This window comes from Platalea leucorodia (assembly GCF_965183815.1).
Source record: "Platalea leucorodia genome assembly, chromosome: 13".
Classification (NCBI taxonomy): Eukaryota; Metazoa; Chordata; class Aves; order Pelecaniformes; family Threskiornithidae; genus Platalea; species Platalea leucorodia.
The window spans coordinates 5,193,807-5,221,312 of record NC_138835.1 but is presented as its reverse complement, the minus strand read 5'-3'; the positions used below and the strand labels follow the sequence as shown (position 1 = coordinate 5,221,312).

Here is a 27,506-nt window from a genome sequence, read left to right as displayed (position 1 = left end):
AAACCAGCTGCAGGCTGGAAAGAGGAACAGGCCACAGCCAAGTCCAAGGTCCAGGCAGGTAGTGCAACTCAGGCGCTGCGCCTTGGCTCTGCCCGTGTGGCATCTCACCAGCGCAGGCCTGCCTGGCTCAGTTGTACGCTGCCCTTGGTCCTGCTGCAGCACAGAGTCCGTACGCCACAGAGTAACTGCTCGCGCTAACAAACTCATGGGATCGTTCAGGGAACCTCCCAAGGGAGCGGGCCGGGGCGTGCTGCCTGGTCAGTGCCCACAACGGCTCCGTGGCTAGCTCTGGTACTGGGACCAGGGCCTGTCCTAGCACTGGTGGTGGTGGGCGCCAGAGCCTGCCCTGGTGTGGGTCTGGGGCTCACTCTGGTCTCCGGGGCAGAGGAGGCCTCTGGAGCCCACTGTGGTACCAGGGGAACGGGGGCGGGGGGCAGCTTCTGGGGACAGCCCAGGCACCAGGGGGCTCCGGGGCCCTCTCCAGCCGCGGGCAGACGGATCCGCGCCCGGCCCGGCCCGGCCCGGCCCCACCAGCCCGGCGCTGCCGGAGCGGCCGGAGGCGGCCGGAGCCGCGCACGGCGCCGCCTCACGCCCGCAGCGGCCGGGCCCCAGCGCGCACGTGCCCCGGCCCCGCCCCGCCCCACGCAGGCGGCGGCGCCGCCTCTACTTAAAGCGCGCTCGGGCCCCCCGCCACCTCCTCCTCCGCCGGCTGCCGCGGCCCGCGCCCCGCCAGCATGTCGGACAGGCTGCCGCACAAAGTGGGTGAGTGCGAGCCCCGCGCCCGGCCCGCCTCCGCGGGGCTCTGGCGGCTCCCCCGCGGCCGGGGCAAGCGCGGTGCGGCGGGCCAGGCCCGCTGCGGCGGGCTGCGGGGCCGGGCCGCGGCCCCATGGGGGAGCTCCGCCGGGGAGCCCCGCGGAGCGCAGCGGGGGCTCCGCGGGCCCGGTGCCGCGGCTGGATGCGGCGGCGGGGAGAAGATGGCAGCTGCCCGTTGGCCGTGCCGCCGCGGGGGGCGGGGAGCGCGGGCAGCGAGGCAGGCAGGCAATCCAAGCCTGAAACCCCCCCTGCGCTGTGGGGCAGGGCTGCTTTTGCACCCCTGCTACCGAAACACCCGCGGAGAAAGAAGAAGGGGGCCTCTCGGGGGGCTGCACCCGCTCTCCGGAGTGGGGAGAGTGGGGTCTCCACCCGCGGTTTCTCCGCTGTGCCGCCCCGCGGCGTGGGCAGCCCGGCTGCCCCGTCCCCGACCTTCTCCCGCGCCGGCTGCCCGGCGGAAGCCCTTCGCTGGGGACAGGCTTTCCCTCCGAATGTGAAAGCGTCTTTAAATCTGGGACCTAAATCTCTTTCCCTAAAGATTTTGGCGGGTATTTTTGTAGACCTGAAGCTCCACAAAAACCCTAATTTTTATAAAGAGTTGTGTGTTCTTTGAAGGCTAAATGCAAAGAGAAGAACATTAGTTTATAAGGTTCAGATTCAGAAATAATTTGCCTTGGAGGCTATGAACCTAAAAGACTATAGGATATATTTTTAAGTAGCCCTGGCAAAACTGCTGAGCCCTTAAGAGGGGTAAGATTCAAGACCCCCCCCTCCCCCCCCTTGATATAGTTGTTTCCATGGTCCTTCCATTGCCTAGGCTTTTTTCAGTCCCCCGTTGGTGTAGAGGCTGTGCACCAGTCAGCTAAAGCGTAGGCAATCGCTTCAGTGGCTCCTAGGCTTCATTCTGGAGCAAAATGCAATTAGCTTGTCTGTATTAAACGTGGGAGTCTGACTCAGAGGTCCTAGTGTCCCTGAGTGCTTTAAATGGCCTGCGTTCACTAGGTAGGTGAAAGAAAAGTATCTGACCATGTTCTTAAGTGAAATGGTAAGCTTCTGGAATCTCCTCTGAAAGAGCTAACTAAGTAAGAGGGACACTTGGTGTTGGCCAGTGCCGCAAAGTGATGTGCCTAGCATTAACTGTTTGACCCTTGCCTTTTTAAGGCTGGAGATAGACATCTGTGGTAAGTGCAGTATTTTCTACCCCAAGCCAGCCTGTTGAAAGTCTCTTTTGTTCAGTTTTTGTTCAACTTTACTAGTATAGATCCTTTTTACAACGGTAGAAGTAGACTTGTAACTAAGGTAGTTATGGTGCCTTGAAAATAATCTTTGTGGATCCAAGGGGGTAGGAACCCCGTAACTTAGCTTTTAAGAGGGGGAGCTGGGCTGGGCTCAGCTCCTGGTGCATTTGGCAGGGGGCATGCTATGTTTGTTCTCATGTGGGGAAGCTATTGCCATACAGGCAGCCCCCCTGCAAGTCTGAACACTGTGGAAGTAAATCTCTGTAGGAAGCGTCAGACCCTTGGGCAGTATCTGTAAGGAGGCGTGCTTGAGGCTAGGGCTTACTGAATTAATGGGCCTCAGGATGTCTGCACACTAGATCACAATCCATTAATATGCTCATACAGGAGCACACTTTTTTCCAGAGGGGTTGTTAGGTTTGGCCTAAATTTGTTTGAAAGCCTATGTACCATAGCAAAAAAGCAGAGAGTAACTGGAATAGGGTCTGTTTTTCCCCCAACTCTCTCCCAGCTGTTGCTGGGTGTTCAGTTCAGCTGTTGCAACCGATGCCTATCCACAAGTGTGTGAACAGATACCAAGGTCTCAGCTATTTAAACTGGCACCTGTCCTCCTTCTCTTGCAGCTGACATCAGCCTTGCAGACTGGGGTCGCAAGGCCATTGAGATTGCGGAGAATGAGATGCCAGGGCTGATGAAGATGCGGGAGATGTATGCTGCATCAAAGCCGCTGAAAGGTGCACGTATCGCTGGATGCCTTCATATGACCGTGCAGACGGCAGTTCTCATAGAGACCCTTATAGAGCTGGGAGCTGAGGTAAAGTGTCTCTGAGTTTCTCCTTCATTGTGCTCTTAGGTAATGCTCTGCCTAGAGCACTGCTTCTGCTTGTATAACTGCCTTAGGGGATCCTGGCAGATGTCTGTACTTTTTGGAAGTGACTGTGCTGCAATCTCCAGGTGGATGGATTATGTCTTCTCTCCTTAAGCAAAAAGCTTGTCACCTGTAGTGCGTGCACATCTGGGATGTGCTATGTGTCTTCCCTGTGGACAAGCTGCATCTTGACAAGTGCCTGTTTTGGGCTGAGTCGCTGGCTTCAGCAGCTCTGTCAGCTGTGTGTACAGCACCCCGAGCAGTGGTGCCGAAAGCTGCTCCCACGCAATTGGGTTGTGCACGGGCTTGCAGTGCTGTTGCTGGTAATGCTGAAGCTCTAGCGACTGCCTCCAGCACAGATTAGCTTGTATTTAGAAGCACACCGTGCCCTGGTTAAAGTCAGCAAAAACTAATGAAGCTTTCTGAGAACTCATGTCAGCCATTGAGCTGTGCAGGAAAACAACAGGGAGGCAGTGTGGTTCAGTGATTGAGGGCTGGGGACTCCACTGACTTTGACTTTGTTGTGTGTCTATGGACCAGTTACCCTGGTCCATATTAAAGACTGAGATACTTAATAAGCCATTTACTGCATTGTGTCCTCTGCCTGGCTTGCTGAATGAAGTCCAAACATCACGGCTGAGTGTTCACTGTACAGGGCATGAGGAGAGCCAGGCATCTGAGCACAATCCACATAGCTTGCGTGCTGAGCAGGGAGCTGACTGGAACTTGATAATGGATTATGTTAAGTATGTATGTGACCTGAAATTCCTTCTTCCTGAAGTTTACCTCCCTGAACTCAGGCTGCCCAGGGGTGCCTTATATGGGATCCCTCCCTGGGAATGGTTAAAAGAGTTAAAATGGTGAAAAGAGCAGTGTCATGCTGATCGAAAGGCACTGGGAGAAGGGGAAGCGCTCTCTGTAGCAGCGAAGGCATTTCCTCAAAAAGTGGAGGGGGTAGGTCTAGACAGCATGCCAGGTCAGCCTGGGCAAGGTGTGTGCTGTTGTGCAGGTGTTCTTCAGCCTGTTCTGTTCCACGGTTGCAGATGGTGCAGTGCTGAAGGAGGGCTTTCATGTGGAGGTACAGTCCTGGCTTTATTCCAGCTACTCTGTGTATGAAACTCTTGTCCCTCCACAGGATTTAAAAGAAAGTAGTAGCCACTAGAATCTGGGAAGCTCCTTGTTGCTTCTGTTGGTTGCTGTGCCCCAGTATGGCTGGCTTAGGTGGCAGCTGTGTGCTTAAACGTTGCCAAGCTACTTTAGTCTGAGCACAGCCCCAAATCAGCATTGTATGGGATTCATCCAAGTCATTCAGGGAGGTACCCGATTTGGTTCCTCTAAGCATAAGTTATAGTTGTGCCTTTGAGATAGGTGCTGTCATGTTAGCTCCTTCCTTGTCCTGATACCTGCATGTTGGTTTAGACTTTGATTTGAGTTTGGATTCAGCCCTGGTTCATCTGTTCTGCCAGGACTTTGGTGCCTGGGAGGGAGGAGTGAAACTCTGAAACCCATACCCTACCTAATGAGGATGTAGCTCACTGCAGCATAGTAATCTTGGTATCCCTTTTTTGGCTACGTTAACAAAGATAGAATAAATACTCTGTGCCTCAGAGTATAAGTTCTAAAATTGTAATAAAAATGCATCCTCTTCATAACCAGTGATGTAAATGATAGGCTCTTAGCCCATCAGGTATGCCAGTTATTCTAGGGTCTATGCCATTATCACAAACTGGTGTTACAGATCTAAGGATGCAGAGTTGAAGCGGCCTATGTCTTATATCAAGTGCTTGAAGTGTAAACAATATATAGATATTCTGTATACTTTGAATTTCATGACACCTCCTGATGTCATCTGTACTGAAGAGGTACAGTGCTTAAGGTCGTGAATTCAGTTTTCCTGTGCTCCTACCAGGTGTTTTCACTGGCAAGTGTTGGTTGTGTAGGCTCAGGTGAGGTGCTTCCCACTGCAGCCCTTACTTTGAAGTGCCAGTTCTTGATAAAGTGGGATGAGTATCTGAAAAGAGGCTGAAGGATTATGTCTTATTGCCCTCTCTCCTCAAGATCTGTTACAAATAAGCATGCAAATACCTGCCAGTCAGCCCTGTAGGGAGCAAGAGTGAGAACTTGTGTGTGGCTCTGGGTTGTGGTGGTTTCTGTACCTGCTGGGGAGCTGCAGTAGGTATGCGGATACTTTTGAACGCAACTCAGCAACATGCTATTGCTTTTCTAGGTGCCTGAGCCTAGTTATCAATTCTGTGTGGAAAAGGCTTAGCTCAGCTGGAAAAGCCTCCATGACTGGAGCACAGAGTGGGAGTTGGCTGAGCATAATCTTGGAGAATGCCTGATGATTGAGTGTAGCGTTTCAGCTGCATTTTTGACTCTTCAGAGTGCCAGCAGGTGTGTTGCTGCATGTCCATATCCCTCAGGGGACACTTGCTATGTGGCGGTTCTGAAAATCTGAACTTTATTGACCAAAACTTTCTAAACCCACCCTACTGTGCACTTCCTGAAGATCTATAGCTGAATGTACACTCTGGCTGTCTGGCAGAAGCTCTTGTGAGTAAGGAGATGGCTGAATATGTGGCACAGCTAAAGCTCCATTACATTCTCTCCCAAAGTGACATTATTTTCCCTGGCCTAGTCAGATACCTAGTTTTCACCTTAACTTTGCAGAGCTACAGAGAAAGGCAGGATTCTGCACTAATATGCCTTTCTGCTCTCACTCCCTTTTTAACTCCTGTATCTGGAAGAGAGTGCCTGATATCTCAGAACTTTGTTCAGCAAACAAAACTTGGGTTGTTTTCCAGGTACAATGGTCAAGCTGCAACATTTTCTCCACTCAGGACCACGCTGCAGCTGCTATTGCAAAAGCTGGTGTCCCTGGTAAGTGTTCCGTGTTCTAATTTGGCTCTGAGTTGAGGAGTACTGCCTGTTCTAGCTAAATCAAACTGTGTACAAATCAAGCTTCTGAACAAGCTTCAAGATTGAAATAGCCCATCAAAAGCAGTGATTGTTACAAAACAGGACATTTGATTCAAGCTGCATTGCATCAGACTACGCATAGCATTCCTGACAATGGCTGGTGTTAGGCTGTGAAAGAGCCTGGCTGTATGTTACCAGCTTTAAGCCTTGGCATTAAGATGATTGAATGGGCTGAGTAATTAAATGGATTGGTGTGTAGGTGTGTGTAGATGGAGGTGTTTGGTGCTTTCCCGCAAGCTTGGTGCTAAATAGGGGTCGGGGAAGGGATGTTAACTGCAGTGTGCCCTGTTAGTGACAGGGTCAATACTCAAGATATTTTAAGGCTAGAGCTAGGCCTGCTGTGTTGCTGGCTAAGTCCCTGAAGTGGTTTATCAGGATGCTGCTGTTTTGTTACTGTCACCTTCCAATAAGAAGCAATTCCTTGCAGTATGAATACATTAAGCTGTCTGCTGTGTTACTCAGTTTAAGGACATACAGTCCTCATGGCTGTGTGCTGGGAACTGCATGGCCTGAGCCCAGATGTTGGCAGAGGCTAAATCTGATTTCTGGCAGCCTGGTTCTTTGCTTTGGGAGGTGTCTTTCATTTGTTATAATTAGCTATTGCCACAAGTCTTTCCCCAGCTGTGGTCCATTCTAAGGTAACAGAAGAAAGTGGTCCCTTCATCAGCTCCTTTGGTGTTACTAGCTGCAGGCATCACCTCCTCTGCCTGTCTGTGGCATGTGATGTCAAAGGCCTAGGCGGGACTCTCTAGATCTGATGTTACGATATTGCCTTTCTCACTGCTCTCAACACCCAAAATGCAACTGAGAGCAGTTTACAGGTGGAGTGTTTGTCTGTTTTCAACCTCTGCCCTTGGTATCCTTGCTTTGTGTAACTTGCTCTTTTTGTTAATATTGCACTTCACATACTGAATTTACAAGAGCTTGGAGGAATGCTGATCCTTTGGATACAGTATGAGTACTGATGCACACTTCTTCAGAAGAGGCAATTGCATGATTGGTTCTTCGTGGCTCAGGGGTTAGTTTTCTGTGTAAACAGTGAAAATTGTTGACAATTTAGCCAAATGTTGGGGTATGTAAACCATGTGCCTAATATGTTTAAATGGCTGGGTATCACTGAAGCTCAAGTATAGCGTGAAGCCGTACAAATGCCTGGAAAGGCAAACATGCTGCTAGATACAACATGCTAGTGGGTGCAGCATGTTGCTGGTGGTGGATGTAGATCACTACATAGAAATATGCCCTAATAAGAGCAGACAAGGCACAGCAGCTTGGATTTTAGCACTGTGCTAGAGACTAGAATTTAAACTCAAAGTTGCTGAAGAGTTTGTAGTCTGGTGCTTAGCTCATGCTGAAGTCTAGTCCCTCTTTTCTGCTGTGCTAGAAAATGCTGTAGTTGTGTTTTAATTTGTCTGTATCAATATATACAGTCGCTCTTTCTAATTCCTGGTAACGTAGGGTGTATTAGGGGAGCAAGTGGGATGTTGTGGATGTGAGTCTGCTTTAGTTTGCTTTGCCTTCTCACTCTTAACATGGAAGAAGAATAAGGAAAGCAGTGAAGTCTCAAAATTTTGACCAAGTTCATGGCCTGGAACAGAAGGTAAGTGATTTCACTTCTGCTCATTGAGATTTTTTTCAGTGCAAATGTCTTTTCTGGCCTGCAGGCACAGATAATCATCTGTCTGCTCTGCTACTGAGAGCTGCTGATGAAATCTTCCTTTGGCTGCTTTACTACATGCTGAGTAAGAAACCAGCTAATTGTGTGTGTTTGTTCCCATGTAGTGTTTGCCTGGAAAGGGGAGACCGATGAGGAATATTTGTGGTGCATTGAGCAGACCCTGTACTTCAAGGATGGACAGCCCCTCAACATGATTTTGGATGATGGTGGAGATCTTACCAACCTAGTTCATACCAAATACCCACAGCTCTTGAAAGGTAACTTGTATTTTGTTTTGTCAGGCACAGTTCTGCTTGGGAGGCTGTTTAGACAGTCTGTTTCTGTGGGAATTTTCTGCTTGTGTAAAAGGGGTGGGGGAAGAGGCACAGGCATGTGCAAACAGGCTATGAATGAGTCTATGAAAATTGGTTAGTCCAAGACCAGAATCTCTTACCTGCAGGAGCTGTTTCCATCTCTGCTCCGTAATATATAAGCTACAGGGACCTGTCCTTCTGGCCATCCTTCACAGTGCCCGTTACCTGAGAATGACCAGTGGTACTACTGACTTGCCAAAAGCTTCCTGGAAATGGGCTGTGTTGTAGAATTGCTTAATGTCTGCTGGCAGTTAATATTTTTGACATTAATGCTTTTTCTTCCCCATCCTCTTAGTGCACCTCTGGATGAAGTCATGACAACCTGTAGTCTTTCTTGGAAAGGGAACAGTTTTCTACCTTGTATAAACTACAAAGCATTAACTCATCCAGTTTATGTCAATGAAGATGCTGATGGAGTCAGGGTTGGGCCTCTTGCTGCTTTGACTTATTACCTTCATTGTAAGTTAGTAAAACTGAAAACAGATCAGTGTGGTGTTGCTAGCACATGTAAAAAGATCTGTCTGAAGGGAGTTTGACATGACCTGTAGTAGCAGGCTGATCTGTGCCTGGCAAGTATGACAGATTCTCCTTAGCTCTGCCAGTGTCCCATCTGTGCTGCTGCAAGCCACAGATGCCCAATGTTGCTAAAGGGCATGTTTGATCTGGGATGTGAAGAAAATTGGATGGTGATATGGGGTGGAAACTAAACTGGTGCACTGGGGTGTGCTGATGTTCATTCCTGGTCCGTAGAGGTGAGGTTGCTGTAGAAGCCTGCTGGATCAGCTCTCCTCTGACTCTTACGCTGCTTTAAGAGGAAGCTATGGGGAAAAAGTCTGAAGGCATCCGGCCATGGATAGGGCTGTATGAGGGGAGGAGTCTGGGGCTGCTCCCAATCCATGTGCTCATGTAGATAGGGGCACAAGGAAGAGAAGAAACTTCTGTGTGACAGGCCTCACTTTCTCCTTCATCCTCAACCTGATGTCATTAGTAATCCAACAGTCAACATCTTCATGTTATTTAAACTGTAATGAGAGGTTTTCATTGGTGTCTGCTCAGTCATGCTGGGATCCCCTCTCTTCTGTCAAAGGTCTCTTGCTTCCTAGATTGCCTCTGTCTGACGTTCATGACCTCTTGCTTTCCTGCCATTTGATGCCAAGGAATACCACAACTGATCATGCCTCCCTGTTTTCCTGGTGTTGTCAGAGGCCAAAAAATGCATTTTCCATGTTCATATTCTGTTTTGCAGGGTTGTTTCCCTGCCATGCACACGCAATACTTCAGGTGGTGTCCCTGTTCCTGGGGGTCCTTGTGCTGACCTCCTTTCACATTTCCAGCCCTCCTGCTGTCTGCTGCTTTCTCCCCTCCAGCCTTTTGCTTCCTCTTAATTGTCTTGTGCTCCTGGTGTGGATGGGACTAGTATAGTACGGTGCAGTAGGACAATGGGTGTTGAACTGTCCTCTGTATTGGCATCCATCTTTAGTCTGCCATTGATAAAAAACATCCCTACTGCCTGGGGTTGCTTCCTAAATTCATAGGAACGGCTCTTCCACTGGGCTTTTAAAGAGTCTAGGCAGGATGCCACACGTGTCAACGTTTCTCTTGCCAAAATGTGTGTGCTATCTGCACTGACTCTAGTTCAAAAGCCTCCTGCAGCAGTTCAGTAAACTAATTAAGACTGATCTCTCTGGAGGGTGACAGAACTTGATCTGTTTTACCTTCCAGTCCATTGCTCCTTGGAAACAGCAAAACTTCCAGAATGGGACCCACTGAGTAGAGTCTTGCTCTCATGTAACTGAGCTCTGCACTTAGCCCTTTGCTGCAAAGACTGCTTAAATGAAGCTGTGTAGTATCCATTTTTTTGTATCTTGAAGATAATAGAGGCTAATATATCCTAAGGGCTTGTGGTGACATTTGACTTCTTTGGGGGAAAGGCGGGACAAGAGTAACATTAGCCAAACATGCACAGTGTGTGGAAAGACTGGATCATGAGCACAGGAGACATTTTTGGCATGCAGCATCTGAAAGTGCCACTTGCCATTTAAAGGCTGGACAAGTTTTGTGGGCTAGTTTCAAAGGGAACTGTCTTCCATGCTTAAGCTGCTTCTAATTTAAATACAAGTTAGTTCAGTCCTGGTGTGCAACTAACAGTTGAAAGCAGGGCTCATTCAAGTCTACTTCAACTAGGAGAGGTGTTCAATAGCTGTGTGGAAATGCTCAGCAAGCTTCCCCTCTCCCTAATTGCAACTGCTGTTAGAGGGCAGAATAGCCTTTGTACTATTAGCTTATTCCACTAAACTAAATACCCTTAAAACCAAGATAAATGAGGTAGGAGGAGGAAAACTAGAACTGAACAAAGGAGAAAGTCATCTGAATTTGTGCATGGGAGGTCTTTGGCATCTGTGTAGAAGACTGCTTTTGAGAAAGGATGGAGAAGATTGGATCATTTGTGATCCATTGATGCAGACTTCCTCATTGATCAGGCAAGAAATACAGGGGAGCAAAGCGGGTTGGAGTGTTTAGCAAGGTTTTCTCAATTTAATTCAATCTTTTCCATGCTGTTGGCCCTTTGCTGGTCTCCAGTCACTGAAGTCACTCAGGCATTGAAATTGAGTGGTATAGGCAGCACTTCTTTTAGCAGAGTTGCAAAGTAGTTGAGACCAGCTATAAATGTCACCTGGGGCAGGCAGGGAAGTGGCCTTCAAGGAAGGGGAGCTGCTGGTGTACGTGATGTGAGGTTCGCATAGTGCAATTTTAAAGACAATCTGCTAAGCTTAGAAATGTCAACCGGGAGAGCTTTTGAAGGATGATGGGTGTGTCTCTTAGTTGCCAGATAGACTGGAAGAGAAAGGGCAGGTTTGAACTGGAGGTTTCTGCCATGACCTCCCACAGATTTCCTTCACAAGGGGATGATTGTACTTGATCGAGGCAGTTTCGCTGGAAAATTGATAGTTTTGGGAGACTTGCTGCAGATGCTGTATTTCACTGTGCACCAGGCAATGTTCTTTAAACTGTCCTGTCCCCTTCAAGCAAACCCTAAATATGCTAAAGCCTGAATTCATTCTCTCTGCAGGTAACCATGTGGGGAGTGTAGTTACCAAAGGCTCTGTGTGAGGTCTGTGATGACAGACCTCTGTGGGGACAAATCAGCTGAATCAAGCTCTGTTTCCTTCTAGTGTTGTTGGTCTCATTTCCTTCATGTGATACAGAGTGCCAGTGCTTCTACCTGGTGGTCTGGGAAGCAAAAGGGAGATCTAATGGCTCTGTCTTAGACTCTGTTGAGACATCTGTAGAAATTCTAGTTTCAAAACTGCTTTGAATCACACTCAAACCAAAGTTGTCTGTGTTCTTGGCTTGCATAGCTCATCTAGGCTTAGATGAGTTTGCAGCTTTTTTTTTTAAGCAGTAGGGATGGGTTTGAACCAGAATCAGCATCTGCATGCTGCTAACCTAACTCGAGGAGGTCAGATGAGGGGGTTGTAGTAGCATCTCCATGCATGGAGTGTGACCGGGTGTGGAGTGTGGATGCAGGTGAGGTGGGGGGGAACCGGGGTAGGGGGGCCGCCACAGGTCCCCCCGGTTTGGAAGTGGGAAGACCTCGGGTGGGGGGCATGTGTCTCCCAGATGCAGGCTGGGGGAAATGCAGTGAGCTGTGCTTCCTGAGGGCTTAAGTTGTGAGCCTTGAAGATGACTTTAACAAGCTTTGTTCTTTCTCACTTAATTGAGCTCTGGTATAAATTTGGGATTCCCCTTTCCTCTCTTCTGTGCCCACCCGTTGCTGGGGGTTGACCTGAGACTTGAGCCCCTGGGTTCCTGGCAGCTGTTACTTGGCTCTTGTTCCAGCCAGGCAGATGAAACCCAAAAGGCAAAGTGCCTGCCCGCCTTCTCCCAGGAGCCATGCTCCTGTAGCCTGCCAGGGAGCTGTGCCTGGGAGGCACAGCACCCCTGGGTGCCTGGAGGGTGCAGGTACCTGTGGCTCTGAAATGCATGCTCTGTCCTTCTTGCCCTCTGGTGCTCTTGCAGGGTCCTGGTCTGGGCTCAAGGAGCCTGCCTGGAGCCTGCAGGCCCCTCGGGTGGCTGACCTCTTTGTCCTCTGTGGGCAAAGCCAGCTGCTCAGCTGGAGGTGCTGATCTTAGCTTTGTTCCTTTTCCTGCCTTGGGCTGTGCTGATGCTGTTGCTCCCAACAGCGATGACTGTTCTGCGTGCTGTTCAGAGGCGATTTTCCAGTTATTCATCCTGTCCCATAAACTTCTCATAGGTCTTGGTGGCTGGGGAGATAGTGACACTTGGACACTTCTCTTCGATACCCAGAATTAACGGACTATGTAAATAATATTTTGGATTTTGCTGGGGGTTATTGTTGTTGGTTCTTGCTTGCCCATCCCTAAAGTAATATTGGCTGCTGAGGAGGTGTGTGTGCGCCATGGTTGAGGAGCCCTGCCGTTGCTGCTGGCTGGTGATCTTGGGCTAGTCCTTTGGCCCCTCTGCTTTTGCTGTTTCTGAAATAGGAACGCTAGTGCTCATCTCTGAAATACTAGGAGGGCTGTGGATAGACTGTGGATAAAAAAAATGTGTAAGAATTGGGAGTGATTATATGTTATACAGTGAGGGAGAGTAATTAAGAAAAATTCCATGAAAAGGAGCAATATTTCTGTCTGTTCATGTGCACTCACACAGGATAGCTTGCGCTGTCTCCTGCTTCATCAGTAAAAGGGCCTGAACAGAACAATTTATGAATGTTGTTTATTTCTCAGAGTTTTTCTGTCAAAATGACTGTAAAATTATTTTGTTTACGAGCATCCTTTCAATTTTATTCTATGAGGTCAACATGAGAGGCTGCTTGCCTGGAGGCGCAATATCTTCTCTGCATAAATCTGTGGTGCATGTAGAACTTGGTATTCACTGTTTTCATATTTTCTCTTTTCTTGTGAATCTGAATTAGCTCCAAGTGCTACATGGATCTCTTTATAGGGATGTTGCTTGTGATGGTGGTTTCAGCCTGATTTAGCAGAATTCCTCTATTTTCCCCCAATAGTTCATACTTCAACAAAATACTTGTCTTGCAGTATGCCTCCAGTCCTTAAAGAACAAACATAATTACCATATCCTTTATAGTGGAAATTCAGCCAGACTGGATAGTTTAGTTTCAGATTTATTCTGATTATCATAAATTGCATACTTTTTTGGGCAGATAGGCTTTCTAAGTAATCAGGGTGTTGCCTAGTGTAGTAACTAGACAGTTTATATACAATGAGATTATTTAGACATTAGAGAGGAGAGTTATCCAGAAGTCATGTGCAGTGATGCCACTCCTGAACAACTGGCTGCTGTATAAAGGTCTACAAAGAGTCAGGACCCTCAAAGCAGGGGTTGCTTTTACAGCTTTGGCTTTTTGGTGCGATGTGGAGCAAGGTAACCCCATGACAGTTCCTGTGTTATCAGGATCTTAGTCCATTATATGATATTGGTGTTTCTAGACAGTCCTTCGTCTCTGGTCTCTGCCTCCTGGACTGTTCTCAAATAAGGATATATTTGAAATAATGTTTTTTGGTTGTGCTAGTAATACTCACGAAACTGAATTTTCATGTAGCTAGTATCCAGATGGGGGGGGGGGGGGGGGGTGTCAGCTGTTCAATCACAGCTGAAGTTGATTGCAACAGGAGGATTGACAATGGTGAACTGAGTATTTGATTTTCTTTTTTACTTTTTTCAGTTGATCCAAGTGCTTTAGATTTAAGTGTGGTTATCTAGGTATCATCTCCTTTCAGGCCACTTAGCAAGAATGGACTAGGCTGTAGAAACATCACTGAGGTGAACATCTTGCCCTTTTTTGCAGAAGAGTTTTTTTGATTGTTTTGTGAGAAAATAGATTAGAGTGGGGTCTTTCCTGATTCCCTGGTCTAGTGCTGGTCCCTTTCATTTTTCCAAAGAATCCTCACAAGGCATCTAAAAGAGCAGGACAAGTAAAGAAACTGGTTTGAAGTTTCAAATTACTATTTGAGCATCCAAATGAGTGTTCTCATCTCTTCCCTGCTTCATGCAAAGGGTTTGCTTAACTTAAGCCTCTGGAGGATGCTCCCAGCACCTGGATGTGTTGGCTTGCAGCAGCATTAACTTCAACTAAGGTGAATCCTTTTACTCTCCCCACAGGAATTAGAGGTATTTCAGAAGAGACAACCACTGGAGTTCACAACCTGTACAAGATGAAGGCCAATGGGACCCTGAAAGTGCCAGCTATCAATGTTAACGACTCTGTCACCAAGGTAATGCAGCTAGAGCCCTTCTGCTATGTTCTGCTGTCTGACCAGTTTTGTGTTGGGATGTTGTCATTCCCATGCAAATATTCCTTCTCTTGCTGAGCTATTCTTGACCTGGTACTGAATGGATTTTCACCATATCCTTGAAGTGAGCCCATGATGTCTCTAATGGGACATGCCATTGTAAATACCCTGTTTTCAGAACATCAAGGGCTTTTTTGTATGTAAGGACATGCATTCTTCTGCGTTTTAATGTGAAAACACCTTTGGAAATCATGGCTCCTGGGGTACAGTCAGTTCCTGTGACAAGGGGCACGTCCTCACTTGGAGTAGCTTAAAGCCCACAGGTAGGTGGCAGGTGCCAGTGGAAAAGTGTGACCTACATGAGCTTGTGGCTGGTTAAAGGTCGGTTGATCTGACATGGTATCTCTGTGAGCAGCAGTTGCAAAGGATAGGGCAGGAAGTATTTATTCCTTGCTTAGCTATATTACTGCTTCCTGAGACAAATCCTGGTGAAATGAGGGGGAATGGTGTTTAAAGGGTGCTGGTGCTTTTTGGATGCAGATGAATTATAGTGGGAATTTCAGGTGTACTTAAGGTTTATACATTTGTGTTGTAAATCTAGTTGCTAAATCTATTTCAAGTTACCATAACTAACATTATTCCTATTGGGCATGGCAGTTATCACTGTTTGGCCTGCTTTCTCTGCAGTTTGCTATCTGAAGAGTATCTCCTTTTTGCTCAAAGATGCACCTGGCATTTTTATTTCATAGCTAGTGGGCTGGAATCCAGTTGATCTTGGAAGAAGCTTGTTTCTCTGCATCCTTTTCACCTAGACCTGTGCCTCGTGCATAATAACTATTAATACTGTTTAGTAGATTTGGAAATTCAGATGTTTCTAAAAAAGCCTCTTGAGTGGATTTGGGTTGAGCTCACTTTAGTGCCAAACAAGTGCATATTTTCAAGTACTGTTTGGTATTTATGTGGTAAAAGATTTGTACTAACCACAGTTACAGATCTCCAGGAAGACATGCAACTGAGCTGACAAATTCTGTTCTCCCAGTTTGATATTTTCACTTGGTGCCAGGTTCCTATACTAGTATTTGGAGAGAGAAGGCAGTCCACATCCAGTTCTGTTCTTTCCTCCTGCCACTCAAATGTATTTTTGAGTGGGATGGATGTCTGCATCCAGCACTCTGCTACCTTGCCTGCATGGGAGTGCACAGGCACCTGGAGGGCTTTGATTGCAATTGGGGTATTTGATGATGATGAATCAAATCTCACCATGCTGTTTTGCTCCATAAGAAGGCTTATACTGCAAGGAAAAACTGTTGGAGGGCTAGAGAAGAGGATTACCAACTGGTACTAGCTTTGGAATTTGAAGGATTGATAACACAAATTTTCTGCAATATTAATGGGAAATGTGCCTGTGATGCAACTTGCAGGCACTGAGTCAGGAACTTCTGGATCTAAAATACAACTTCTTGCACATCAGTCCCCTGCCAGCTTCTGAGGCTGGGAGCAATATGCCACTATACCTTGTAACTTGCTCAGAGAATGTCTTGGAGTCATAGCTGCAACATTTTTATACATGGACTTTGCATTTTTTATTATAAAAATCTTACAGTTGTAAGCTGTAGACTGAAAACCAAACTGTGATCTCATCTTACATGTGCTAGATGGCACCAGCCATAGCTGCAAGGTAGGTTCTATTTGAAAGATCAGTGCCCCTACTCACATCTAGGTATGCAGTGTTCAGATTGTTCATAGCAGACAGAGCACTACCTGTGTTACGTGAAAGCAAGAATGATCGGTGACTTAAGGTTATAGAAAGGAGGGGGGCAGGCTTTGAGACCAGAATTTTGCTGTGAATGGTGAATTCTTTATACCCCTGCCTTGGGAAGCATAGCACAACTTTGGTAGCCAGATTTTTTTAAAAATTCTTGGCGTCCGTAACTCTTCAGATAATCAAATCTGTTTATACAGCCTATCCTCCTGGTCAAAATAAAGGGCCAAAGGAGAAAAAGGAGAAGCATTACAAAAATCAGTACAGCAATGTGTTTCTGAGTTCAGGAAGATGGTCAAGTGGAGTACTGTTTGACATCTGACTTAGCAGGGGAATTTTGATTTGGAGATATGGCTGTTAAGCTCATGTGTTAATGTTACAGTAGGGGGATGTTGTGTGATGGAGCATTAGGAGATGAAATCCAGGGGTTCTTGGTTGTAGTGACCAGTATTATGAATTGCTGGATTTTTTTCAATCTGAGCAGTGGTGAGGTCTGGCAGTGTTAGTGTAACTCTTCCGGGGGAAGATGCAATTTTGATGTCCCTGGGTCGTAGGAACCAATTTCTCATGGTTGATATGGGCAACTTGCTGCTTCTGCAGGGTGCATGTGTCTTGCAAAGATATGAATATTTGCTAACCAATTGGCCAGATATTCTGCTAGTGTTTTTTTGCCTACCTGTGTCATTTTGTTGTCTGGTAAACAGCAGCAGAGAACTGGTGAACATCTGGTTGAGGAACTCGGACCTACCTCTGTACACAAGGATTGTTTGTGCTTTTACTTGATAAATTCAGGTTACCTCTAACAAGCTTTCAACATGTCCAAGCCCTAGTCAGTAGACACAACATATTTATGAAATGCTTCTCACCAGAGGTGTGCTGAAGCCTGTATCTGGTATAACTATATAGATTGAAACTGGATAAATAAAAACATCAAACCAGGTTATCTTCTTCCCATCTGTCACTGTGGTTAAAGTATTTAGCTGACTGTCAGCCTCCTGGTTGGTAGTACTTGCATATAAGTCCATTTTATTTCTCTAAGGAATTTTTACTTGAGTGACTTTGATCTGTTCTGAAACTACTCCTTTTTCTTCCTCAGAGCAAGTTTGATAACCTTTATGGTTGCAGAGAGTCCCTCATTGATGGCATCAAACGTGCTACAGATGTCATGATTGCTGGAAAAGTAGCAGTCGTGGCAGGTTATGGTGATGTGGGCAAAGGCTGTGCTCAGGCCCTGCGGAGCTTTGGAGCCAGAGTCATCATCACTGAAATCGATCCCATCAACGCACTGCAGGCAGCCATGGAAGGTGAGAACTGAAGGAGATGCAGAAATTAATGCATCTGTCGGGGGTCTCTGCATGTCAGTGTAGAGCCATAAACAATAGCTGGCCAAGAAAGTTTCAGTGGGTTTCAGCCCTGTCCTGTTGAGGTAGAGTTGACTTCAGTTTAACTGTAGGAATTATTTCCTTTAGTTAGGGAAGGAGTTTATTAGCATAGGCCTTGAAGATGTGTTTGGAGTCAAGGATATAGATACAGTAGTGGGGTAAGGCCCCCATTTCATAACACTGTAAGCCTGGTTTTGAATGGGTTCATTATCTTCAAGTTGTGCAACTCTAACCTCCACTGTGGGTTAAGACTTCACTAGAATATCTCCACAGTAAAACAGCAGGCCTTACCTTCAGTAGGTGTTTTTGGAGAGTAATGGCACGCTCTCTGCCTTTCCAGCTGTGCTCACAGCATGCTCTGGAACCTGTGCTCTTTCTCTTCTGTGAGTGCCTCATGTAGCTATGCTTCTTAGTACCAATTTATCCCATTTCTATTCATACCTGACTAGAACCTGCAGGTGTTGTGGGTGCACTTCCCTGTGCAAACTTGACCCCCTGCATCCATTCTGAGTGCTGTGCCAGATACTACACCCATGGACATAAGACAGTGAATGTATAGATCTACAGATTGGAAACAGGTGAGGGATAGATATTTTCGTGCTACGTTGGTATTTAGTAAGACAAGTATGCCCACTACCTTGCATCCTCCATAGGTCAGGTGTTGGCCCAGACTTCTCTTACTTATACTTTCTCTGTACTTTTCTACTTGTAATATTATAGCCCATTTTTTAATAAGTACTGGTGGTTGGGTAGAGGAATAACTTTTTCTCTTTTCAGGTTATGAAGTTACAACCATGGAGGAGGCCTGCAAAGAAGGCAATATCTTTGTTACCACCACTGGCTGCACTGACATTGTTCAGGGCAGGTATGGTCTAGCCACTTGCTTTAGTGAAAGCATACCTGTACAGTTAGATTTTTTTTTAAAATACAATCATAACTTGTCAGCAGTATGGTGAGGGCTGGTGCACAGTCTCATTTCTGGACATCAGAATTTAGCATCAATTTAGTGAGAAATGGGGGCTTCAGTCTTTCAATTCTGTTGGATGTTGCCACATTGCAATTTTTCCTGTCTTACAGCATGTAATGATGGAGAAACAAAAGGTGTAGAGGGATAGACAGACTCCTGGAAAATGAAAGCATCAGGGCTAAATTCTGTGTTAGGACAGATAAATGTGAACAGAAGAGGAAGTGGGTAAAGGTTGAAAGTGATTCCATCTGTGAGTACACATAGCAGACTCGAAACCAGCCTGTTCTCAATAAACTGCCCTGCAGTTTTCTTGTTATTGCTTCTTAGATCTCAATTTATAGCCCCTCCACTCTACACAAACTCATTCCTATCTTTGCCGTTATGATTGTACATGTTCTAGTGGAAGATTAGATTAAGTGGGAGGAGATAAGGCCATTAAAGTTTCCAGCAGTTTTGCATCTCTAGAGACTAAAGTCATGAAGAAAATTATTTCTTCTGTGTAGGAAAGGGAGTTACTGCAGGTATTTCAGTTTTGACCAATTAAACAAAATAGTTTTACTTCCCATACTGGGAAAATATTTTCTCTCCAATAACCTCTTATATCTTTGGGAAGTGTCCTTCCCTACAAGTTTGAGAGTTTTTTCCCAGTAGACTTCACATGCCTGGAAGATTACCAGACCCACACATCTTGAGTCAAATGCAGTCAGTGAGCTGGGCACTTTTCATTTCTCCTTGAGCAGACCTATGGACCAGAGCATCTTCTGGTGCTGAAGAAAAATTTTTTTGTCCATTAATTTTTGATATAACTTTTTTTTCAGGCACTTTGAGCAGATGAAGGATGATGCCATAGTGTGTAATATTGGCCATTTTGATGTGGAAGTTGATGCAAAGTGGCTGAATGAAAATGCAGTAGAGGCGGTGAACGTTAAACCTCAGGTGAGACAGCCCTTATGCAAGCTCTGGCCTCTGGTGAGAGGTGCCTGGTATGGATGCATCTTGCTCCATGTATTCCTACTTCCTTGACCAACAGGAGCCTACCCCTTAGTGGTGATTGTGTAAACAATTAATTGCATCAAGTTCATTCCATGCAGGGAGTCAGCTTTGATGTTTGGGGTATGGTGAGGAGGTATGGAAATGTGCTTTCTTTGATAGCCCCCAGCTGAAAACCATAACTCAGTTTCAGAAAGCAAATCAGGTGATGAATACAGAACAGACCATTAGAGACCATATAAAACTTCTTAAGAACAGAGCCCATAGATTACCTGGTGGCTGATACGAATTTCCTCTCAGGAAGCTGCTTGCTCATGTACTGCTCTGCACCAGAACGATCTTGGCCCTGGTGCAGGGTGCCAGGATTAGAGTGAATCTCAAGGGAATGTCTTCTGGGATTCTGTCAAGGTTTGAAAAACTTCACACCTCTTTGTTTTCAAAGCATTTTTTTTTTATTTGGAGATTGAAGCCTCAGGAAAGCCTATCTGGAGCTCTGCCAAACTCAGTCTTCTCTTCCAGACTTAGTGCCTTCATTTTAGAAACCTGTGTAGACCAGAAGTCTGTGTGTGGGCAGATGAGATGAGATGTTTTATCCTTGCTCAGCTTGCATTCCCACCATGTATTTACTGCAAGCTATGGCTGGAGCTGCACAGGAAAATAGGGATCTAAAAATTTCAGCTTTTCAGCTGTGTCCTAAAGCAGAGAAACAAAACCAAACTAAATCAAAACTGTTTTGTAACACCAGCATTGAGGGAGAACATCACATAAAGCCAACCAGGCTTTGTCTGACTTGGCATGGGACTTCTAGTTACCTTTTAAAGAGGGAGTGTGCTTGCTAATAGCAGGATTCTGGGACAGGCTTTCTACTTTTTTAAAAACACCACACCCACACATATGTCTTAGATCTCAATCTGTCCTTCCAATTTTCATAACTCCCCTATGGCTTATTGGCCACCCACATCAGACTCTTACTAAGCGGTTGTGAGAGTCTTTTCAATATCCTCCTTGCTGTTGGGACACTCTATGTGGGCTCAACTAGGTGTGAAGTTATGCCCTCAAGTTCTCACTACATTCAAGTCTGTTCTTGCCCATGACCTTGTGTGGAGCTGACTTTGCTCAACAGCTCTTGTCCTAGAGGAGCCTGCAGCTAGCTGCTTGCTTTCCAGTAGCTCTGGTTTTAAAACTAAAAATGGGACTGCTCCAAAAGTAAACGTTGTTGAAGGTTAAATTGGATGTTAATATGGTAACATACAAACTACCTGCATGTGACCATTCATCGTGGCTCTTAAAGTCTGTATGAAAAACTGTGTCACTGTTGGCAGCGACAGTAGTCCCTCTTTCTTTGTATACTCTCTATTGAAGGAGCTAGTCTGTCACAGATGTATTAAGTGCAATGACATGCAATCTAGTCCAAGGTATGAAAACTGTATCAAGTTTCTGGTTAAAAACAGAGTATTACCTTTTCAAAAGGATGGAATTAGGGTCAAGGTCATCCATATGGTTTAATGCTGAAGACCTGCCTCCTACTCTGAATCTCTCTGGTCTGTTATATAAACAGCTGCCATTGCAAGCAGGATGTTCAGAGCGACGCTAAGGGAACCAAAAATGGTTTCTATTGGTTTATTTATTGCATCTCTGCTAAGGACCTGTACAAAGATGTTTTTTCAGAAGATGCTATTGTTACAATTATAGCTTCATCCCACATGGCTTTTAACTTACAGGCCAAAGCTTTAAGAATGAAACTGAAAGTGATGTGTATTTTGCTCTATATTAAATAACTTCTCAGACTAAAAGTATAAACACAGCTGTGGGCAGGGACCCTTTTAGGTCTTTCACAGTTGCTGTGCTATGACAGTGTAAGATAAATGGACTTGTCTAAAGCATTAACCTTTGTCAAAGTTGGTCGCTGATTATCTTCTAAGTCTTTCCAAAGGTTTGCTCTACTCCCATGTGCTTGGTGTGACATGAACAATAAATACCAGTGAATACTGAGTATTCTTGTAACTTATAGGCCATATTGGTGTTTCATTATAACCTCCTACAGGGGTGAAGGCAGGAGAGAGAAGAGCTAGTCACTGGTGGAAAGGAGAAGCACAGTTAAATTTAACATTGCAGGAGCCCAATCTGGTCCAGGCAGTTGAGGTGCATAGTAAGTGACATTATCTTCTGAATTGTGTGGGACTCTCTCATATAGCTGAAGACCTGTCTCCTTAGCCCATCTGAGACTTGATTCTGTGTGCAGAGTCCTGTTGTCCCCAGTATAGTTTGGAAATCAGTCTGAGTGGAGGACCATGTCTTTGGTCCCCTGAGAGCAAAGGAGGGTGTACCAGAAGCTAGGACAGCTGTTTATTATACTGTAAAGCATTGGCCTTATGGAAGTGGTAAGAGTTACAGGGAAGCAGTTTGAGCAGGCTGAGGACTCTGTTTCTTACCCCTGTGTTAGATGGAAAGGCTCTGGACTGTTGCATGCAGAGGTGTTCCCTCTTCTCTCCTGTCTCTCAACAGCAGTTGTTACAATTAGGCATATATGAACTGCATTTTACTGCTAGCAGCATGCTCCCCACCACAGCCATCTGAGACAACATGCATGTGGAAAAACCAGAACAACTGGATAACTGGTTAAATATGAAGCAGGTGCTAACGTTCATGTTGTGCGAAGTCCAGAATAGCTACAGGCTTTGCAAACACTGGCTGGGAATTGAGGGAGGAGGAGTGTCTCAATTGTAATCGAAGTCTGTGTTGCAAGCTCACTGCTGAATTGTTGATGTGGGAAGAAAGCCCACCAAGCTTTGCATGATTTAAAATGCTGTCTTCACCCTGACATTGCACTGCTCTTGCTTTTTCCCGCCCAGGTGGATCGCTATACACTGAGGAATGGCCGTCATATTATACTGCTAGCAGAGGGCCGACTGGTCAACTTGGGTTGTGCCATGGGTCACCCTAGCTTTGTTATGAGCAACTCCTTCACCAACCAGGTGTTGGCACAGATCGAGCTGTGGACCAATAGTGACAAATACTCTGTCGGAGTCCATTTCTTGCCAAAGAAGGTGAGTTAGAATAGCAGAAAGACGCAAGCTTGTAAGGAAGCCAACTTCAAATGTGATCATGTAGATTTGTTTCATTTGTGCCTGAGTTCATTTTCCTACTGAATGTTGTTGCTGCAAGGAGCTTCTGTCTCTTAGTGAATGCTTGGCTTTGGTCATACTGAGTCTGAAGTGGACTGTTTTTTATGGCTAACTTGTTGTGCAGAACTGGGACTTGTCTGTCATATGTGATAGGAACATCGAGTCACTTTTTGGCTTGACCTGGGGCTCTTCCCTAAGGTGCTGGGAAGCCCTATGCTGCCTCAGGGTAGTCAAGGAGTTTCTCCCAACCAGCTTGTTCCTTCTGCTGAACGTCAGCATTCACAGCAAGCTTTCACATGCTTATCAAGCGGCAAAGTCTAGTAGGGCAGAGCTGAAGCTGGAGTGAAACTAGGAATCACTTTTACTATGTTTGATAGTCTGGGGCCCATTTGCACCTGAGTAGAGCTTATCACAATCTGGTCTTAAAAAAATCTGGTCCAGTGTTGCAAAATATTAATGACAGATTCCCTCGGTTTTCCCTTTAAACTTATCTCTGCATTCTTTGTTCTTGGAAAAATCTGGATCATGTCACAACTCGTAAATTCCTTTTATAAAACTAACCTGCTTTTAATTTTCAAGAAAAAGCCTGAGAATTTGAGATGGTCATTGAAAAAGATGCTGGAGTTAAATCCTACTGCCTTTGGAATGCAGCCAGGTGTGAGACTAAATGTGAAAATACTTTTTATTTAGGAAGTAGAATGTGTATGTTTGGACTTACTTATGAAGTGTTTACTGAAGGACTTAAGCTTCCAAAACCATCTGTTAATGATCAAGCAAAGCATCTTGATCAAGAAATACAATGTAGGAGTTGATCAGCAAGCTGACACGTAATCATCTTCAAAGGAAAAGCTTTGCTGACAACTCTCTCAAAAATGATAGACCAATGCTGCTAATACAATGTGGCTTCATCCTCTTCCTGAATAACAATTTTCAGTAAGCATACTTGAACTGGAAATGAGAAGAAATGCCCAGATCAGTTACTTACAAACAGAACTGCATGTTAGTGGAGCATATGGCAGTGATCTTTTCAGGTTCATATACTGTGACAAAATGCTCTTTTTACTGTCTGTGCTCCATAGAGAATTTCAAAGAATAAAGCAGTCGCCTTGTCAAAACCAACAAAAGATAGGCAGAAGAGCTTTCTCTGATAATTTTCTGGCTAGTATCTTTCCTTGTTCTCTGTAGTAGCCAAATGTAAAATTTAAGAATTACCAAGTACCTTACGTTGCACTTTCTTTGACTGCAAGAATATCACTTTGATGATCAGCTATTACAAACATGCACACATTTCTGCAATATGTGTTCCTGGAAATCTAGGCAAACTCTTGTGTCCATGTTCTTGGCACCAAATCTCTCCATCCTTATGCTCAGCTATCTGATCTTAAGGTAAGAATGTCAGCTTACCTTCATCTAAATTTGCCTACCTTTTTATCTAAATCTTGAAGTCTCCAAGCTGAAGCAGCTGTGAAACAACTTACCTCTGCTGCAGTTTGAGAACTTCATCTGGGAAGTGTCAGGGACTTGGCTCCTTTTCAAGTGGGTGTAATCTGGAAAATGCACCTATCAGATCTTCACATGTCAGTCTAGTCAACCAGATATGCATTCAGTTTTTAGCCCTCCTTTTGTTTTCTGGCAGGATCTACTAAGCTTAAATACTTGTTTCCCTTCTAAACAGAGTCCTTCCAGTTAGCTTTTCTTTCTTTCGTGACTTTCCTGACTCTTACGTAGTGTTTGGTAGCTTTCATGGCTTGCTTCCAAATTCTTCAACCACTTCATCTTATGTTTTTAATTTTATCTTGTACATCTTTGGCCATGTTGGTTCTCAAGAGACGTTGGCAGTTCTACTATAAGCAGGTTGAGCTGCAGTGAATTATACTCTGTACAGATGCAGCTTTTTACCTGGCGCATTACAATGGGATTACTTCAGAGTAGTTGCTTGTTACCACATTCCCTTTGAGTGGGAAATCTAGGACTAGTTACTGAATCATTTAGGACATGCTGGTTCACACAAGCTGAAGATCTGGCCCTTGATTGTTTTGTTAATTTATTGCCATTCAAATATATTGCAACTTTTCACATCTATTTGGTATGGGGGAAATACTGCTAGTCTTTTCCGTGCTTCTGGAATTTAGACTTACCTTATATCCATTTCCTTAGCAATGATTACTTGTATTTTGCAGGAATTACAAATGGTTGTCAAACTTGTACTTCTGTTGTAACTCAGCAGCACCCGATCCCTTCTTAGTGCTGTCCTTTCCATCTTTGAATACCCTTTATGGCTGTACATTCTCCTCTGACATAGCAGCTAGTTTGCCATTTTACTGTTTGTTTTCTGACTCCTCTGTACCTATCTCCTGTAGCGCTTAACTGTCTTGTAATTTTACACATTTTTCAGTCCCTTGAGTTTGCACGAATTCTTGGTAAATCAGTGATTCTGGAATGAATTTCTTAATTTTCTTTCCCTAAGATGGGATATCTGGAAAGGAGATGCATTTTTTTTCACAGTATTGGAACTTATCTAAAATTATAAGATAATAGATGGCTTTACCATTCTGCCAAACTGGATATTCTTATCTCTCAACAGTTTCTGTTCTTTACTTGTTGGATGGATGAGTGTATCGTGTGTAAATGTGTAATGAGATTGAAATGGGCTTGATTATATAAAGTTGTCTGTCTCACTTAAGCTTAACTTGACTCCCTCAAAAGTATGGGGCTTTTCCATCTGAACGCAGTTCTGTGCTCAAATCAGATGCCTCTATGCTCAAGCAGGTGAGGTATGTTGGAAGGAAAAGAGCTGTCTGACTGTTCATCTGTGTCAGTCTGTTAAGTCCTCCTTGGGGCTGCTATTGGTTTTCACACATTCGTTTCTCACTCTTGACCATGACTTCCTGAACTAATAGAACTCAATGTTTTGTTTTCCAGCTGGATGAAGCTGTGGCTGCTGCTCATCTGGATAAACTGTGTGTGAAGCTGACAAAGCTGAGTGACAAGCAGGCCAAATACCTAGGCTTATCAAGAGATGGGCCATTCAAGCCAGACCACTACAGATACTGAGCAGGTGGCACTACCCAAAGACCAAAGCGCAGGGATACAACCTTCCAAAGCTCTTGTGTGTGCTGGGCTTCTGAGAACAAGCCCTTTGCCATACTCCTCTCAGTGCTGCAGAACCCCTCCCCTTACCAAGGGAGCTTCAGGGCCTTATTCGTTAGTGAAAGAGGATCCTGACTCTTGGAATTAGAATTGGTTACTTAGGTAATGTCATGATGAAAAGGATCCAATGCACCTTTTATTGGCTCCTAATGTCCCAATAAGGGGAGCAGGACAGAAGATTGCTAAATGAAAATGTGTAGTCTTGTCAAACGTGTGGTGGACCAGCCTCTCTGAATAGACTGACCAATAAGATGGGGAACGGTTTCTACAGGGAGATGCTTTCTCCCATGCCCTGCTCAAATTAGATGAATCCTATTAGGAGGCTGGCAGTGTCAGGCTTCTCTCCGCAAAGCTGCCCTAGCTGAAGTGCATATTGTGAAACTGGAGGAAGTCAGGAGGAGTATAGGTTGCTTGGTCTCCTTCCTATAAAATCATCTTGATCTCCTACTCAGAGATTAGAGCTGGAGGTTTTTTTCTGGGTTAATTTACTGCATCAGTTTTGGTCAGAACAAGGACCCTTCTATGCTTCTTTCATACCAACTTGAGGAGGGCTGAGGCAAGAGTAGTTTTTTTAGCAGCCTTCTAGTGTGTTGTGAAGGGCTGAGAAGCCACTGAGGGGATGGTTAGGTTTAGGGACCTTGTTCGATCCTCTGAAAGCACCAGCAGCACACTTCTACCCCCAACTTGATTTTTCTGAGTTGTCATGTCTGCTGTACCTTGTTTGTCACTGACTCAAAGTGCTTTTATTAAAGATCTGACTGTGGCCTGATTTGTTTTGTATAGTGAGATGCTTTGGGTTTTGCCATGGATTTGTTTACTTTTGTGTGATCCTTAAGCTACTGAAAATACTTAATGTATCCATATGGGGTTTCCTCAAGGCAAAAGCCAGTGCTGTGGCTAGCCTGCATCATATGCTTGAGCTGGGAAAAGCTGCTCCGTGGGTTATTTAAATATTTGAAGGGCTGAATCTTGCAGGAAAAACATTCTTCTGCTCTGCCCACACAGATATATCTATGTGTCATGGAAGTCCTCTCTTGCCACTGTCCTCTTCAGTCAACATTATACAGCAGGCCACCTCTGTTTCTGGATGTGAGAAGATGGAAGGTTGGAAATAGTGTGGCCTGCAGGACCAGGGCAGTGATCATCCCCTGGCATTGGTGAGGCCGCACCTCAAATCCTGTGTTCAGTTTTGGGCCCCTCACTACAAGAAGGACATCGAGGTGCTGGAGTGTGTCCAGAGAAGGGCAACAGAGCTGGTGAAAGGTCTGGAGCACAAGTCTTGTGAGGAGCAGGTGAGGGAGCTGGGGTTGTTTAGTCTGGAGAAAAGGAGGCTGAGGGGAGACCTTATCGCTCTCTACGACTGCCTGAAAGGAGGCTGTAGCGAGGTGGCCGTTGGTCTCTTCTCCCAAGGAACAAACGATAGGACAAGAGGAGACAGCCTCAGGTTGTGCCAGGGGAGGTTTAGGTTGGATATTAGGAAAAATTTCTTCACTGAAAGCGTAGTCAAGCATTGGAACAGGCTGCCCAGGGAAGTAGTTGAGTCCCCATCCCTGGAGGTATTTAAAAGATGGGTAGATGTAGCACCTGGGGACGTGGTTTAGTGGTGGACTTGGCAGTATTAGGTTTATGGTTGGACTCAATGATCTTAAGTGTCTTTTCCAACCTAAATGATTCTGTGAAATCAATCAGCCTTATTGCTTGCTTGCTTTTTATTGGCAAGAGCACATCTGCTGAGAGTTTAACTAAAACATTTACAACTAATTTTTAGCTGGTTTCTCTTTTTTAATCTACATGCAGTTGTTTCAGTATTCAGTCTAGCCTGAGGTCAAGCATCTTGATTCCCTGAATACGGATTGTCAGTCCCACTGTGATTATCTTACAATGGTTTTGGTAGGAGCTAACGGATGAAGAACAATAGCACCGAAG

At 45.3% G+C, this 27,506-nt stretch overlaps 1 protein-coding gene across 2 annotated transcripts; it reads left to right on the top strand.

Moving 5' to 3' along the window:
- The first annotated feature begins 650 nt into the window (after positions 1-650).
- Positions 651-26,349, top strand: AHCY (adenosylhomocysteinase). 2 transcript variants are annotated; one of them, XM_082326295.1, is made up of 10 exons: positions 651-762; positions 2,672-2,862; positions 5,721-5,796; positions 7,678-7,830; positions 14,074-14,186; positions 17,063-17,270; positions 18,126-18,213; positions 19,134-19,251; positions 22,158-22,352; positions 25,353-26,349. In XM_082326295.1, exons 1-10 carry the CDS (start codon positions 735-737, stop codon positions 25,482-25,484), a joined length of 1,302 nt encoding a protein of 433 aa, XP_082182421.1. In that variant the 5' UTR covers positions 651-734; the 3' UTR covers positions 25,485-26,349. The 2 variants fall into 2 exon arrangements, with proteins under 2 accessions (XP_082182421.1, XP_082182422.1); XM_082326296.1 differs by having other exon boundaries at positions 684-758.
- Positions 26,350-27,506: the final 1,157 nt, after the last annotated feature.

What these genes read in the sequence shown, in the direction of transcription:
- AHCY (XM_082326295.1), top strand. Translation starts at nt 735, where the DNA reads ATGTCGGACAGGCTGCCGCACAAAGTGG. An exon ending in TGCAAAAGCTGGTGTCCCTG is followed by an intron (nt 5,797 to 7,677) that starts GTAAGTGTTCCG and finishes GTTCCCATGTAG; the next exon opens with TGTTTGCCTGGAAAGGGGAG. An exon ending in CGGTGAACGTTAAACCTCAG is followed by an intron (nt 19,252 to 22,157) that starts GTGAGACAGCCC and finishes TTTCCCGCCCAG; the next exon opens with GTGGATCGCTATACACTGAG.